Genomic DNA, 15200 nt, shown 5'->3' with positions numbered 1-15200 from the left:
AGAGGGGTGTCTGTCTTTACAAAAGCATGAGACCATAAATGAGGGGAGCGGGCATATTGCCACAGTACACAGTTCGAATCACAGTAATATCATGGTATCAGTTTACTGCTCATCATTAACTGGGCAAAGACAGTTTATGCTGCTGAGAATATTCATACACATTACAGTCCCTGGCGCAGGGTCCCTTGCAGTCAGTTGTGTGTGCTCACTGAGCTCTCTCTGCTCTGCTGATGTGCTGTGGGTCCTGTAGACCAAACCTGGCCCTGCTTAGCGATTCAGTTCTGGTGCTAACATCACCACGTCTTGATCAGGCATTGCTGCAGACTCAGTTTGTTGCCACTACTGTTGCCAGTTCAACCCAGCCATGTCCATCCCACAAATCACTACATGCTGGGCTCAGAAATGCCAAAATGCTTTTGCTTCTGGCTTGGGACAAAGCTTTAAAGAGTCTAGGATGCGGGTTTCTACTAGATTGTTCCTGAACCTGGAAAGCTTCCAGAAGCAGAATCTACTGTGAGTCATACAGGATGATCCAATAGCTCTTGGTTACTTGAATTTCTTTCTTGGACACAGTCACAGTCAATACACAAAGGACAGAGAATTCCATCCAAAGCAACAAAATATAGAATGATGGGTAAGGCACATAATAGTGAATGTAAATTATCATTGCCCAAGATAGATTTTCCCTTCCCGCAGAAGCACAAAGTTTCATTATTCTCATTCTTTTCTCTCTTGGACCTATATTTATTGTTAAGAACAAATTAAGAACTAATGAAGACAGTAAAGAGTACTGAAGAACAGTCTCTTTTGCTTACTAGCCCAAACCTCTGGGGGATAAAAAGGTAAAAGAAATTACTATAAATCCATTTTGTCAGTGAGATCTCACTTCACTCTCAGTTAACTGGCCTGTTTTGTGGTATTTAAGCTGGTGGCATAAGAACCTTGAAATAAATCTCTTAGCTACGATTAGAGATGAGGGAGAGATTAGCACAGGCAGGAGAGTTGAAGACTTTTTCTCTATCTCCGTCAGTGAGTCAGTGTAAAGACAGAAGAACTACACAGACATCAGGAAATCAGTACTTATTCCTCCTCAGGATGCCCGATCCAGGTATTTTCTCCCTTGTACGCAGTAAGTTACTAGTTTTGAGATCTTGTTCAGTTGTCTGAAGCAGGTTAGTGGTTTCTTTTACGATGTTACAGATAGGAATGTGTGTTTAGTTAAAATTACGGATTTTAGTGAAATTGGTGAGATAAATGTGGTTTGTTTATGACAAAATTGCAAGTGAAATTTCTTTGGACGATTTGTGCCTAATAGGTAAATTTTATAAACAAATAAATGGCTGTGCTGTGTCTTTTTCTATGTAGTCAGAGGAGTTTGATAGCAGAGGAAGAGGTAAATGGCACCTTGAAAGCAAAAAGCTACAGTATGTGGATGGAAACTGTGTTTGAAGAGAGTTAGACAAGGAAAGCTTGAGAACAGTATCTAATATGGGAGAGATTTCCACATTTTTTTGGCATCTTCTGTTGAAATAAATATTTCTCCCTTTACAGAACAAAATCCAGCTTGCTCTCCCATAGCTGAGGAAAAAATGTCTGTGTCTGTACGCTTCAGAATCTCCGAGTGGCTCGTGTGCAATGGTGAGGTTTTTCTAAGAACTTTGATAGAGGTGTTCATTCTGCTGAGCTACTAGGGGCATTTGTGGTTTTATAGGAGCCCACTGGCACATTTAATTTGGAGAAGAAAATATACATCTTGCAGAACAAGACAATGACACTTTTAGCTCATATCTGAACGCTTCAATTCTTTCGGCTGGAAGAACTTTTTTCATGACGCTCAAAAAATACTACTACATGGCAGCATGCATGTTGCAATACATCTTATGCTAATAAATATATTAAATTCTTCATTGAACAGTTAGGGAAAGTATAAGATTATGGAGTATTGATAGAAAGAGAGTCTTCTCATTATCTAAAATAAATTCAATAAACTGTTAGTATAGGAAAAAATTATCTTGAGAAATATCCATGCAGAAGCTGGGAATACTAGACCATTTCTGCTTGGTGTTTCCGATAGACTAATTCGTCAGGAACAGAATAGGTAAGCTGTTCCTCTGTCCCAGGCTTGATGCACTCAAAGTTTCAGGAGAAGCACAGTTGTCCCAAAGATCCTTTGTGCAATCTCAGGTATTTCAGTGACAGCCGGGGTCAGTCAACAAGTGGTCACTGCTCTGCACCAGCCAGCCATTCCCCACTTTCCCTGGCAGTGTGGCTCGTGTGAAATAGCAGATCTTGTACCGCTGGAGGACTGTGGTGTGGGCACCTCTGGTGGCTGAGTGTGAATATTCCATGAAATCTGGTCTTATAACAGTATTAAAATTGCACCAAGGAAGCTGGCAATATCATAGGAGAATTACTGGGGGCAGGGACTTACTAGGAGGGTTGCTCTTGCACATAGATTTTTCATTTTTTTTAACTTTAGGCATCTGAAAATGGGGAATGGAACTATATCAGAATAGCCACACAAGATTGAATGTTTTCCTGCTTATGGAATTCAGCTTCAAATTTCTTTATGGCTTGAATATGATAGAAACTCTCAAATTTACATCTTCCAAAATCAACAATGCTGCTTGAGTAGATGAATTATAAATAAAGGTAAAACTGTTTACAACTTCGTTTCAAATGTTAAAGCAAAGATGTTCGGCAGGTAGGGTGTTCTCAGTGACATTGTAACTATATGTGTGCCTAGAAGTACAGAGGCATTTTGCAAATACATACGTGTATTTCATAGAAATGAACAGTGTGTGATGCATTCTAGTACACTGGCCATTGAACGTGAACTGCGCATCAGCAGGGAGGAAATTTCACAACAGATTCTCTCTGTCGTGAGATCTGAGACCTGAGTATCGGGGGCAAATGAAGCTATTTGCAGCAGCTGTCTGCAGCTATTTAAGTTCAAGTCATGAACTGCTTAAGTGGTGAAGCGATCAAAGATGCCGTCTTCGGGCTTAGCAGACAGGCTGTCAGCTGAATTCATATGGAGGTTTAAGTCTGTGCCAGCAGCGCATGATCCTTTTAAATGAGGTCTGAAGGATACCAGAGAAGAATGGTGTGAATAAAGTGTTGTCATTTTATAAGTGACTGTTCTCTGGACTTGTTTGTACAGAGGTGCCTATCAATAATCAGAATTTCATCATGATCATTGATATGATTATCACATTATGATCACAATCAATATTTAACCATAACTGATAATCAGCTTTAACATTAATTAAAATTAGGACCCTGTTTTTAAAGTCAGAAAGCTGCTGGCCTCAACACCTTTGGAAACAAGACTGGTAGGGAAAAGAATTTTTTTTTTTGCACGCTATTCTGTGTATTGTGCAAAAGATACACAGAGATGAATAGTTTTGAGGGGAATTAGTTTCCTTTCTAAATGCAGGACAAAACAAATGCAATGGTCACAGGCATTAAAATGTTTTAATATTCTAATGCATTAAGATATCTGACCGTATCCTGATATGACTGGAACAAATACAGTTGATTCCTTCTGACATACACAGATGAAGATGCTGGGATCCCGTTACCTTTTTAAACTCTACGACAATCTGCTTACCCCACGTTAAGCTTCCTTGCAGCTGTGGATCCTTCAGGGAGTGGGTGAAGCCCCACTTCTGTATGGCTTGTCTACACGTGGTTTTCATGCCATTTTAGCTGATACCAATTTTACTCAGATGAAGTTAAGTAGCAGAGCCCACTAGCTTAAAAATAATTATACATTAATAAAGCTGCTTATGCTTCTCCATTTCACCAAATTTAAAGGATTATGTTTTACTGTTTACAAATGCAATTGTATTAGTGGAATTAGATGACTGTATAACCATATAAATACAGAGTTGTATAACATAAAGGTCACTCCAATGAAAATTACTGAATTAGTACAAGACCATGCTGAGAACAGGTTTTTGGGGAGGAAAGAAAGAAGAGCTCAAAATATGTTGTATGTATTGAGGAAAGGCGATCACAAAGCATCGGAAGCACTGAAGAAGAGTAAAAGTTCATGGTTTGACGCTGAGGTACTGCAGCATCATTCTGCATCCACATCACGTACACCGAAAACACATTGCCTCCAACTCTAACACGTTTTAGATCTTGGATGTTATCAGCTGCTTTCTGCCTGTGATTGTGATAGAACTGGAGAGGCGCAAAGGAGAAGTGAGTAGTGTTGCAGAGTAGGAAGGTTAAAAGTGCTGGGAAAGCTGGTGTCTTTTCTTAGATCCACTAATAGCTGGGGAGAAGACAGACCTTGAAACACTGAAGTCCTCCTTTGGCTGTGAATCTCTGAAATATCAGATCTGAAGCTCAGGACGGGGGAAGTCTCTCAATATATTTTATGCCCATCATTCTGATCTTTGGAGAGAAAAACAACAGAACCTGTAGATCACATGGTAAGTTATTAAAGGTCTTTTAATAACCCAGGAGCAGGTGTATCAAAAACAAGCTAAAAAAATACACAAGGTAGAAATTACTAAACACGTGAATAGTTTCCTGTCATTTTTCAAATGGTTCCCCTTCAAAAAAATATTGTGGTATCCCTTGGGCTGCAGAGTTTTCTTCAACCAGGAGAGTGGAAGCAGTTCCAATGGGCAGTGAAGAAGTCAAGGTTATTGCAGAAAGTGTAACCAGGAATAAAGTTAAGGATTCTGACCAGAATATGGGGGACTTGGAAAGAAAACCAGTCTACAGGTGGCAGGAGGGTTGGAATGAGGAGCGATTGTCAGAGCTGTCAGGACAAGGAGAAAGAACAAACTTCAGCTGCAGGAGCAGAGGTTAAGGCAGTAACAGTGATTCCCTAAGGATTAAATACGCCTCATTTAATACATCATGCTATTCCAAAACCTGTTTTTTAATAAGAACTTTCAGAAAGGAAGAAAGGGCAATCATGTAGAGAAAGAAACAGAGCATCTCAAACTGCTGATTAAGTTGTGAGGATGTTCTGCTTTTTTTGGTAGAGTGGTATGTTACTTCACATAAAAATGGTGGTGCTTTTATGGCAGATCAAGTGGAAAAATGCAGTGGGGGATGGTGTGTTCACCAGTAATATAGCACTTAAAAGTTAAGAAAATGTTGATAATATTGTTTAGAAAACCAACACAGTCATTAATAGTTTAACAAGTTGTTGAACATTTGTGTGTGCAGATAAGCACAGTCAGTTTTTGCAAGATTGATGACATCCTAGTAGGATAAGTGTAGGAATAAAACTGCTTTTTGCTACCAAAATCATGTTTTGCTGCACATAATTGATGAAATGATTAAAAATCCCCATAAGATCCTGTGGTTTTGGTGCTATTTTCATGGGGGCTTTTTTCCTGTGGAATAATACTTATGTGATTATGCTGTATGTATCTGCTGGTTTGTCCTGCTTGTTCAACTTTTGAATGCAAATCTGACCATGGCACAGTAATCTAAGAACTATAAATCCCTAGAATCATCAAGAAAATACAGGCAACAAGTAGAAGGGAAAGGCACTAGAGTCTTCTAGAGGGATAGACACCACATCAGCTCACTTCTAGACATCAGAAAATCTGCTCAGAAACTTGCTCTTGGCAAAAATCTATAGGAATTTAGAGCTTATTGGTTCTACTGTTCACTTGTTGTAATTGCTTCAGTCAGTCCTTAGAAATTTTTTTTTTTTTTTTTAAGCAATTCACATTGTATAAAATGCAAGCAATGAATTTCACAGGGGCACTCCCTTGGCAGGTCTCAGAGTGCGTGAGGCTGTACAGGGAGTTTTCTGTAGTCTCTATAAATACCAAGTCAAACAGACAGTAATCTCTCCCCCTCTCTCTTCTCCAGACTTCTGCTGCATGCCTCGGATACATGCTCCTAATCAGCTTACGAGCTTCCCTTGACCTACGCTTCTCTTCCTAACACTGATCGGACTATGGCTGTCCTCAAAGTAAAATTCACCAAAACTAGAAGGGACAAACTGGCTCAGATCTTATGGATCCTCAACTGGGTTTCCGTAGTGAGTGGGATCATTCTCTTCAGTCTCGGCCTCTTTCTGAAAATAGAGATCAAGAAGCGCAACGAAGTGATGGCAAAAGGGGACGTCAACTCTCTCCCCAACATGCTGATCTCTGTCGGGGTCATAGCATGCATCATCAACTTTCTGGGCGGCAAGATCTGCTATGACTGCTCAGATGCCAACAAGTTCTCTCGATGGAAACTAGTTATGCTGCCATACATCGTATGTACCTTCTGTTTTACCTTCTGCATCCTGGTGGGTGCTCTGATGTGCTATACCATGAGGAATGAGCTGGAGGAGTCTCTCTATCTGGGACTGAGGGATGCCATTAAGTTCTACAAGGACACGGACATACCTGGACGATGTTTCTTAAAGAAAACAGTGGATATGTTACAAATTGGATTCCAATGCTGTGGAAACAATGGCTTTAGAGACTGGTTTGAAATCCAGTGGGTGTCTGCTCGTTATCTGAATATGGCTTCCAAGGAAGTTCTGGAGTAAGTATTTACTAGTCATAACAAAAAAATTCTAGGAGAAAAACTCAATCAAGAATGCAAAGTAGATACTAATTTTTACTAGACCTTTGTCCCCTAATCAAAAAACTGTAGAATGACCACATAACTCACAACATATGCTGACTATATGCACAATCAAAAGTTGTCTTTTGTTAGCTTTTTAGGGATGCTAAGCAAAACAAAGATGTATCTTTCCTTTCTTAACGTGATGAATTAGCTACCTGAAAATTTCAACGCGTGAGCTGATAATGGAAAGAAAAAAGGATTGTACAATGAATACACTGCACAGTCAATCCTAAACACTGAAAGATCTTTCTCCTTCAAGATATTAGACTTTGCAAACCCAGGTTCAAATCTACATGTTCACATGTGAGAAACTGCCAACACCAGGTACACTGCATCAAAAAGGAGGATAAAAACCCTTGGAAAAAAAATTTGGTTTGGTGCTTCACATGATTTAGCAGTTGTGAAGTTATATGCTCAAAAAGAAGAATCTGGTAATTCTTACAGACAATAGAAAAGCTAACTATTAAAAAGAAAAAAGTAGACAATCTGATATGTAGCAATTCTTCTGAAGCTGAAAAAGAGTCTTCGCTGATCAGAGCAATGTAGCTCTGTGCTGCTCCTGGGAAAGACAAACACAAAAAGCTTGACTGGCATTTGTCAAGTGTTCTGTTTTGTTGAGCTCAAAAATCAGTGACAACAAAGCCAGATTAAGGGAGGCCAAAGATCTTATTGTCACAGAATTTGCAATGTGAAGCTGCCATGACAGCAAAGCAAATATACAGAGCTGCATATATAGCAGAAGACAGGACCTGGGAGAATATGGACAAGAGGGCATCAGCATGTGTGAAGCAGTTGGCTGTGGAAAGAAATCAAGCTTTAGAACAAGTGTTCTCGAGAGAGAAGGTGGAAAGCAGCGGTGGCACAGAGCAGGCTGACCCAAGAGGTGCTTTAAATCCTGGTTCTGCACTGAAAAGTGACAAGACAACAAAGATGGTCCAGAAGAACTTAAGAATAGTATCTTATTGCAAGGACAAAAGTAAAATACATATTTCTGTGAGACACACAGGAACAGTATTGTTTTACTCAGAGTCTTAGCTAAACTCTGTTTCCTTCTGCAGGGTCACTTGTGCTCTGCCATTACTTTGAAAATAGTTTTTGTTATAGTCAGTTTTTGCCCCACGTAGACAGAAGATGCCAGTGAAATGCATGTGAGGGAAGTAATTATGCAGCAGAATTTATTTTACTGTATATAAACTGGAAAATTCTATCTTGATTACTAGAATCTCAAGTTGATGCTGTATAACCAAATTATCCTATGATCTCCAAAAATATGGTAATGACACATTTGATATGAAATAGTTAGAAGCAAAGTCCAGCTGATGGTGTTCAGAAGGGATGGAGAAGGAGCCAAAGATTTTTCTTAGTTTCATCTTGTACTGTATGTCAGTCAATTCTTGGTTCATTAAGAGGCAAAGGACATACTGTCAACTCACACGTAACCTTTGCAAAACAGAACTTTTCGCCTTTCTTGACAATCCTCTTCCCTCCCCTCACTTTGATATCTCTGTTGCCAGCACCACAATGTGAGAAGAAATGAATCAACGGGAACAGCGAGAGGATGGGGCAGGTTACAGCAGTACAATTATATTGTTGCTTGGGTTGGGTAAAAATCATCTTTTTATAGTCTCAAAAGCAAGTTTTGCTATACAATACCGTAACAACTTTGATTTACAACAACAAATAGCAGTGAATGTCTCACTCCCTCAACTCTGTACTGAGGACTTCTAACAGTACCAAGATACATCATTATTTAGTTTGCCAGTAGCAGCGGAAAGGCGATAGCGGGGGGACATGACCCATGTCTGGAAATGGATCCCGTTGGCAGTAGAAAGAAGATTCCTCTTTATAACATGTGGCAGGAAGAAAAAAAATGATTAAATTGATGCTTGGGATCAAAAGAAAAGCTTAAGGACCTAGTTTAAGAGATTGTATTTTAACCATTTTGTACTGTACTTGGGTATGTCACTGAAATACACAGGGCACTTTGCTGGCGTGGGTCAGAGCTTCCCTTTCACAACGTGCCAGCCGTCCTCTTCTCCCTTGGGGAGGTTTCTCTTCTCCTCCCACACTCGATCCTTCCCCATTGTTCCTCTCTGGCTCCCTCCTCATTCTCCTCCCAGCGAGTGGCTTGGCCTGTGCCACTTACCCTGCTGGCTCACTCCAGTCTGCTTTCAGCGGATTATTTGGGTTCTTTTGCATTGGTTTTGTCCTGTTGTCATTACCGGGACAATGGCCACAAAGGGAAGAGCTAGACTTTAAAATGGAGAGGAGTCCATGCCTAACCCGCTGCTAGGTGGGAGAAGGCATATGAACTTCTGATGTATCTGGTAAGATCTTTGAGAGAGAGATTTTTGACAGAAAGTTGAACAAAACAAAATGCATCACCACCACTCCACCTCCTGCCAAAGGGGGAAAAAAAAAAAAAAGTGCAGGTTGTATTTAGAAGGCCCACAGCAATAAAATGGAAGCAATTATTTTGCCATCCCAGCACAGCCACAAATACTGAGGAGTTTCCCAGCAGCTTATGTTTATTTTGAAGGACACATTTAGTCCCGAAAAAGAACATTGAACAGCAGAGTTTCTGCTGCTTCTCTTCACCTGAGGAGCTTCTTGTGATGACTCCCTTCTCTTTAATTTAGATCATCCGTAGTGGAACAGGAAAATATTATTTGTAAAAGTCAATAAATGAGGATTAGCTTTGGAAAATATTAAAAATTCTACTATTAGCAAATGGTGAAAGCTGGATATCTAAAAGAAAGTCATCTTTCATGTATTCTGGCTCCCTAACAAAGGCTGCAGGGCTTGGGCTTCATTAAAACAGGCCGGGGTTCTCACCGGGGGGGCTCTCTCAAGAAATAAGCTTTTTGCAATGAGCACGACAATACATACATGCTTAGAGGCTACTGCCCCAGAGTGTGACAGCATCTCTCATCACATTATATACTCTCCAGTTTCTGGAAAATCTATTTCACTGAAGAGCGTACTTGGAAACAGAAGTCCTCCCAAGAACGCGCTAGCTAAAGAGCGGGTAATACAAGGAAAATGGATGTCAAGGATTTGTTTAACTGTTCCAAAAACTCATGGTCAATCTGAGGCCGTGTGCTCTTTCCATCCTGGGTTTTTTTCTTCCCTCCTATTTCTTTATCTTTCTTCTTTTCCTACTTGTTTTTCTCCTGATTTTATAGGGGAAGGAAAGGAATAACTTCTAACAATTAATACAAGTAGTTTCAAAAGTTACAAAAAGTGTAGTTACAAGAAGTAGAAGCTCCCGTATGAATTAGTCTCAAAACGCGTGCTGTCCCAGCCAGTGCATGTGGGTACGATGATGAAATGCCGGTGGACAATTTCCAGTGATTCCTGCGGCGTGCCAAGCTGTTCCTGTGTCAGGTTCTCTCTTAAGGAATGCTTATGTTGAAAATCAATCCAGAAGTAGTGAAACACAGGATTTCTAGAGCCATAGCTTTTGTAAGAATTCCAAGACAAACAAGTTCAGAAATTGTCTTTAGTATTTTTAGCACAAAGATACCTGAAAAGGCAACATCTCTGTGAACACTGAATCCACATCTTGCACGCACAGCACCGTGAACCATGTGAGATAACGTACTGATACCACACTTAATACAGCAGATGAAAAACTTGGTTTTCCTGTAGCGAGCAACTTTTCTAGTTGGAAATATGCATATTCCCATTTTCCCTTTGTTAACAGGAGAGGCCAAGTTGCAGCAGACTTCCATTACATCCTTTTATAATAATCACAGCCACCCTCTGCTGCCTGTACCAGATATCTCATGCCCAAACTTTCTGTCCTGTTGCAGCCGTCTGAAGAGCAACGTTGACGGGAAGTTCCTGGTGGACGGGGTGCCCTTCAGCTGCTGCAACCCGAGCTCCCCCCGGCCCTGCATCCAGTACCAGCTGACGAACAACAGCGCTCACTACAACTACGATTTTCTGACCGAGGAGCTCAACGTCTGGGTGAAGGGGTGCAGAGAGGCCCTGCTGGATTACTACACTGCTATCATGAGATCCATTGGGATTACAGCGTTGCTTATCTGGTTGTTTGAGGTACGTCTCATAAAAATGGTCTGTGTCAGGTTCATCAGAGACTTCCTGCTCTCTAGGATGGGAAACAACCACGGTGTGACATATGGGAGGTGCCTCAGTATCTGCTGTAAGTCCATAGGCACTTGAACAAAGTCTTCCTTTAGTCCGGACAACTTTCTCAAAGTCCCCAGCGCGGAAGCAAATGTAATTGATGATGAGAACTATTAGAAATGAGTTATATAATTCTGCACACTTACAGAACTTTTTCAGCAGACTATGGCATATTGCCTTCGCTTAAGCATTTATGGGATCAGATGCAGGGTGATCCATGCAGTGACACAACCGCAAGGAAATGAGGCGGTTGCTTTAAGTCAGTTTTAACACAGAATACACAAAATGTGAGCAGACCTTTGGCTGAATACAATTATTTGTAGTAAAAATGGAGTGTACGTTTTAAGATCTCGAAGCCTCCTTTTTGCATGACATAGCTTCACCATAGAGGCAGTACTTGCAAACATGGCATACCTTGCTAGATGTAGATTAGACTATGGAAGTGGGGCTTTTCCCAAACTTATACTTGAGCCAGTACTATAGGCCATCCTTCTTAATTTGAATGCGTTGGCATGTAGGACACATCTGGCTTACATATGAATGATTAAACTCCTTGGAAGAAATACCAACTTAATCAGGGTCAGTGGAAAAAAAAAATCTACAGAAACTAACAGACTACAATTTAATTTTTTTTCCTAGTGACTGATGGTTCTATTAATTGATCATCCATTCTACATCAATTAGTTGTAGTCTCTGAGGCTGCAGTGTTCCTGAATAATTCTAGGTATTTACGTGCTAATAATATGCAAGTGGGAATGCTACCTGAAGAATGGAAAGAGAATCAATCAATCTCTCCCTGGTATTTTTCTTTCTAAAAAATGTGATTGGGAGAGTGGTTGGATGAATCACTGGGATAAAGAATTTTTCTGCTTTACTCAATATTAATTATTAGCCCTGTAAATACACAAGTCAGAATGCTGATTTAGTGGTAGGATTGAGGCTGTAGTTTAAATTGTTTAACCATTAACTGTTTCTTACAGCTCTCTGTCCTTATTGGTGTCCGGTACCTACAAACAGCCATGAGGAATGTCCTTCTGCTGGGAGATCTGGAGGGTGAATCAGACGGTTGGTTACTAGAAAACAGCTTTGTGGAAACTGCCAAATACAACATCAATATCATTAAGAACCTCGGCAAAGCCAACCAGATCTCCACTGTCTCAGGCATGAACGACCCCAACATTGATGTTCAAAACACAGACTGTGGCAAATCCAATGTCACGACAAAATGTATCCCAGCAGCTAGCTAGGCACGGCTTCAAATAAATGACATCAAAGTGTAGCTTTGACATATTACGGTCTTACAGTTACCAGGGTTTTCACTGGTGGGGAAAACCAGGAAAACTAATGAGACAATTGAACACACCATGAACTGGTGACAGCTCCAAAAATGCTAGTGCTTTGGCTGGGTGTATTCTCTTTACTCATTCTTGTGAAATCCCCAATTTTTCAACACTGCACAAAATGGCCTCTTGGAATTTTCCCACCCTCTCTCCCTTGCTTACACATTTCTGTCAGGGTCTAAATACATCAGAATAATCATTATACATGAGAGAATGTTCCAGATGGGATGTGTCTACATCTACTAACATACAGATGGGTCTACCTATGTACCAACAAAGTTTGTCATTACATCTATACAAATCCCAGGAGCAGGGGAGTGTCAAAATAAATTACAGATAAAAAGATTCTTCCAAAAAAAGGCAACAACTGTGAAATGTCAACTCTGTTAAAATAAAGTCCAAATTAGGATAGGGGAAATTGTAGCCCAAGCGTACATATATTGCAGGCCTTCTTTAAAGATCCTACTAGCTACGTGAAATCGAGTTGAGGGCAGTGGACGTGAGCATAATGCATTTCATTTTTTTTTCCTCCCATAAAACAATCTGAAGTATCTCTGCAGTTCCTTCCCCCACGCACACAGTTTAGGAAACCCAGTGGCCAGACCTCTCTTGAACATTAATGGGAACTGCTAAAATGAGTCCTCTGCTCAAGAAAATAAACTGACAGCTCATGCTGGGGTATTGAAATTCTGAATAACATGTGATAGCCCAAGTTTAAAAACAAGCAAACACTTACAATAAAACAAATACTGATGATCCTTGATGTTAAAAAGCTCCTAATTTCAGAAGTATTTACACAGAGCCAGGGGCTGAAATATTAGGGATTATTTGGAACGAATGAAGACAAAGATAGATTGAGAGCTCTCCCATCACGGTCCAAGAACTTTGTCAGTGCCCAGAGTGAAAGGCGCCTACAGCCCAGGCGCTTGTAGTTACAGGACGCCCTATGACTGTAACGCATCGTTAATAGTAATGCTGCAAGCAGGAAAAAACACACAGATACCGAATAGGTGATAGAACACCAAATAAAATATTTTACTTCTTACCGTTGTGAATAATACGTTGTTCAAATATAACTTTGGGCAGCTTGTGTGTTCTTTGTGTATAATCAGGTAAAGAAGTTATCACTGTGATATTGAAAGCAGAACTATTCCTGCTTTTGAAGTTGTACAAAAGCAACAGTAAAAAATGCTTTGCCTGTCCAAACAATATTTTATTTTATGACACTAGAATAAGCAAGAATTATACCAAAATAATATATTGTAAATAAAGTGTGTGATATAAAAATCTATACTGTAATTTAGGCAGGCTTACATGCGTGATTGTAATTTCAAATGCAATTGCTTCACTGCTTGAAATTTTAGGCCTATGCTTAAGTATCTTAAAAATGGACTGGACAGGGTGTGGGGAGAGGGGTGTCTGTCTGCAGCAGATGTTTTGCAAAAGGCTTATGAGAAGCAAGAGCATTGGAAAATAGCTGTTCCTGTGACAAAGCCTCCTCACTTCCAGGAAACAGGCATTTGGGAACTTGGTGGGTACAGAGGGGTTTTGTATCACAGCATTTCAATAAATCTCAGTGGACTTTTTTTTTTTTTTCCTGTGAATTTGCATAGTATTTTTTACAACCAATTCATGGTTTTGACATCCAAACCATTTACAACAATGAGCTTCAAAGTTTAATTTCTCACGATTCAATTCTGCGTTGTTTGAAAAAACGTTTCTCTTCACTTGTTGACTCCCTGACAGCTTAATCGGGTAACCCCTAATTCATGCTATAGGGCACAGCTGATGGATGTTCCTTGTTCTCTCTGTGTCATTTCTGATGTTACACCCCTTTCCAAGTTAGAAACAGCTGCTATTTAATCTTTTCTTCTACAGAAGTTGCTTCACATCTTTGATAATTGTTGTCACTCTCCTCCATTTATTATTTTGAAATGAACAGCACTGCATGTGCAGAGCTGAAGACATCACGAACCAAACAGGTCTTCTGTCCCTTTCTGAAGAATTCCTGTCATTGCTTACCCTTTTGACTGTTTCTGAGCATTCAGAAACATATTTAAAGATCTATAAATATACCAAGAAAAATAATTTATATGAATATAAAACCATATTGTGAGATGTTAGTTTTTGCACAGGTATATTCATTTGCATTTATCCAAAATGAATCTTGTTATGATCCAACCACTAAGTTTCAGAATGGCCTCCTGTAAATATTCAAAATAAGCTTTTAAATTTAATATCCTTGTATCATTGGCAGAATTTGCCACTTTGTAATTCCCCTGTTCAGATCACTTCTGAAAATGTGGAACAGAAAAATATATGCAGTTTTCTGTGGAATTCAATTTTTAAGCTTCTTCCATGGTGAAAATACACCATTTCAGCTTCTACTTTGTTGCTGGACTGGATCTTCCTTTTAATCTCATGACAGCTGCTTCTAATTCTAGGAGTTAGCTGGAGGACCATATTCAAAGTTTTCTCCATTCGGCATTATACTGACTGGCTCAACATCTGATTCCTTCAAGCAATTATATTAGATTTGTAAGCTGCAACTTCCCTTCCTAGGATCTATGTTAGCTTTTCCCTTTGCACTGCATTTACTTGCCTGCCTGCATCTAGTCCTCATTTCCCTCACTTTGTCCAGTGTGAAATTAAACTTCACCGGTGCATAATTCCTTCAAACATTTCTGAGAGCCAAAAATATTATTTCCACATCGCAGCCTGTTGTGGTGCTGTTATTGCAGAACACTGAGCGCAACAGTGTCCTGAGCCTTACCAAAACCACTAACCTTAGCTGATATGTATTGGAAAAGAACATGAAGAGTTTTAGTACCTTGAGAGGTCAAGAAGAAAGACAGTTATCTACTGCAAATTAATCAGACTTTGCAACAGAATGTGATTTTTTAAATGCAACTTTTTTTTTCAGATGAGTACACAAAGTGCCATGTGCGTCAGTCAATAGCAATCGCTTCCTCAAAACAATTTTAGTCCATCTGCTTTTGGAAAAACAGTTCTAGATTGCTCAATTGCCAGAAAGTATGAGATAATCAGAAACAGCTCAGAGAAGAAAACCACAAATTTTATCTATAGGATATTTGTTTCATT

At 39.8% G+C, this 15200-nt stretch overlaps 1 protein-coding gene across 1 annotated transcript; it reads left to right on the top strand.

Moving 5' to 3' along the window:
• Positions 1–5941: 5941 nt before the first annotated feature.
• On the top strand, positions 5942–12005 carry LOC135989720 (photoreceptor outer segment membrane glycoprotein 2). Its single transcript, XM_065636748.1, has 3 exons — positions 5942–6522; positions 10422–10668; positions 11739–12005. The coding sequence occupies exons 1-3, from the start codon at positions 5942–5944 to the stop codon at positions 12003–12005; spliced, it is 1095 nt and encodes a 364-aa protein (XP_065492820.1).
• The last annotated feature ends 3195 nt before the right edge of the window (positions 12006–15200 follow it).

Source organism: Caloenas nicobarica, chromosome 5 (genome assembly GCF_036013445.1).
Source record: "Caloenas nicobarica isolate bCalNic1 chromosome 5, bCalNic1.hap1, whole genome shotgun sequence".
NCBI lineage: Eukaryota > Metazoa > Chordata > Aves > Columbiformes > Columbidae > Caloenas > Caloenas nicobarica.
Note: the sequence above shows the minus strand (reverse complement) of the source record. Positions and strands in the feature narration are given on the sequence as shown.

What these genes read in the sequence shown, in the direction of transcription:
- LOC135989720 (XM_065636748.1), top strand. Translation starts at nt 5,942, where the DNA reads ATGGCTGTCCTCAAAGTAAAATTCACCAAAACTAGAAGGGACAAACTG. An exon ending in GCTTCCAAGGAAGTTCTGGA is followed by an intron (nt 6,523 to 10,421) that starts GTAAGTATTTAC and finishes GTCCTGTTGCAG; the next exon opens with CCGTCTGAAGAGCAACGTTG. An exon ending in TGCTTATCTGGTTGTTTGAG is followed by an intron (nt 10,669 to 11,738) that starts GTACGTCTCATA and finishes TGTTTCTTACAG; the next exon opens with CTCTCTGTCCTTATTGGTGT.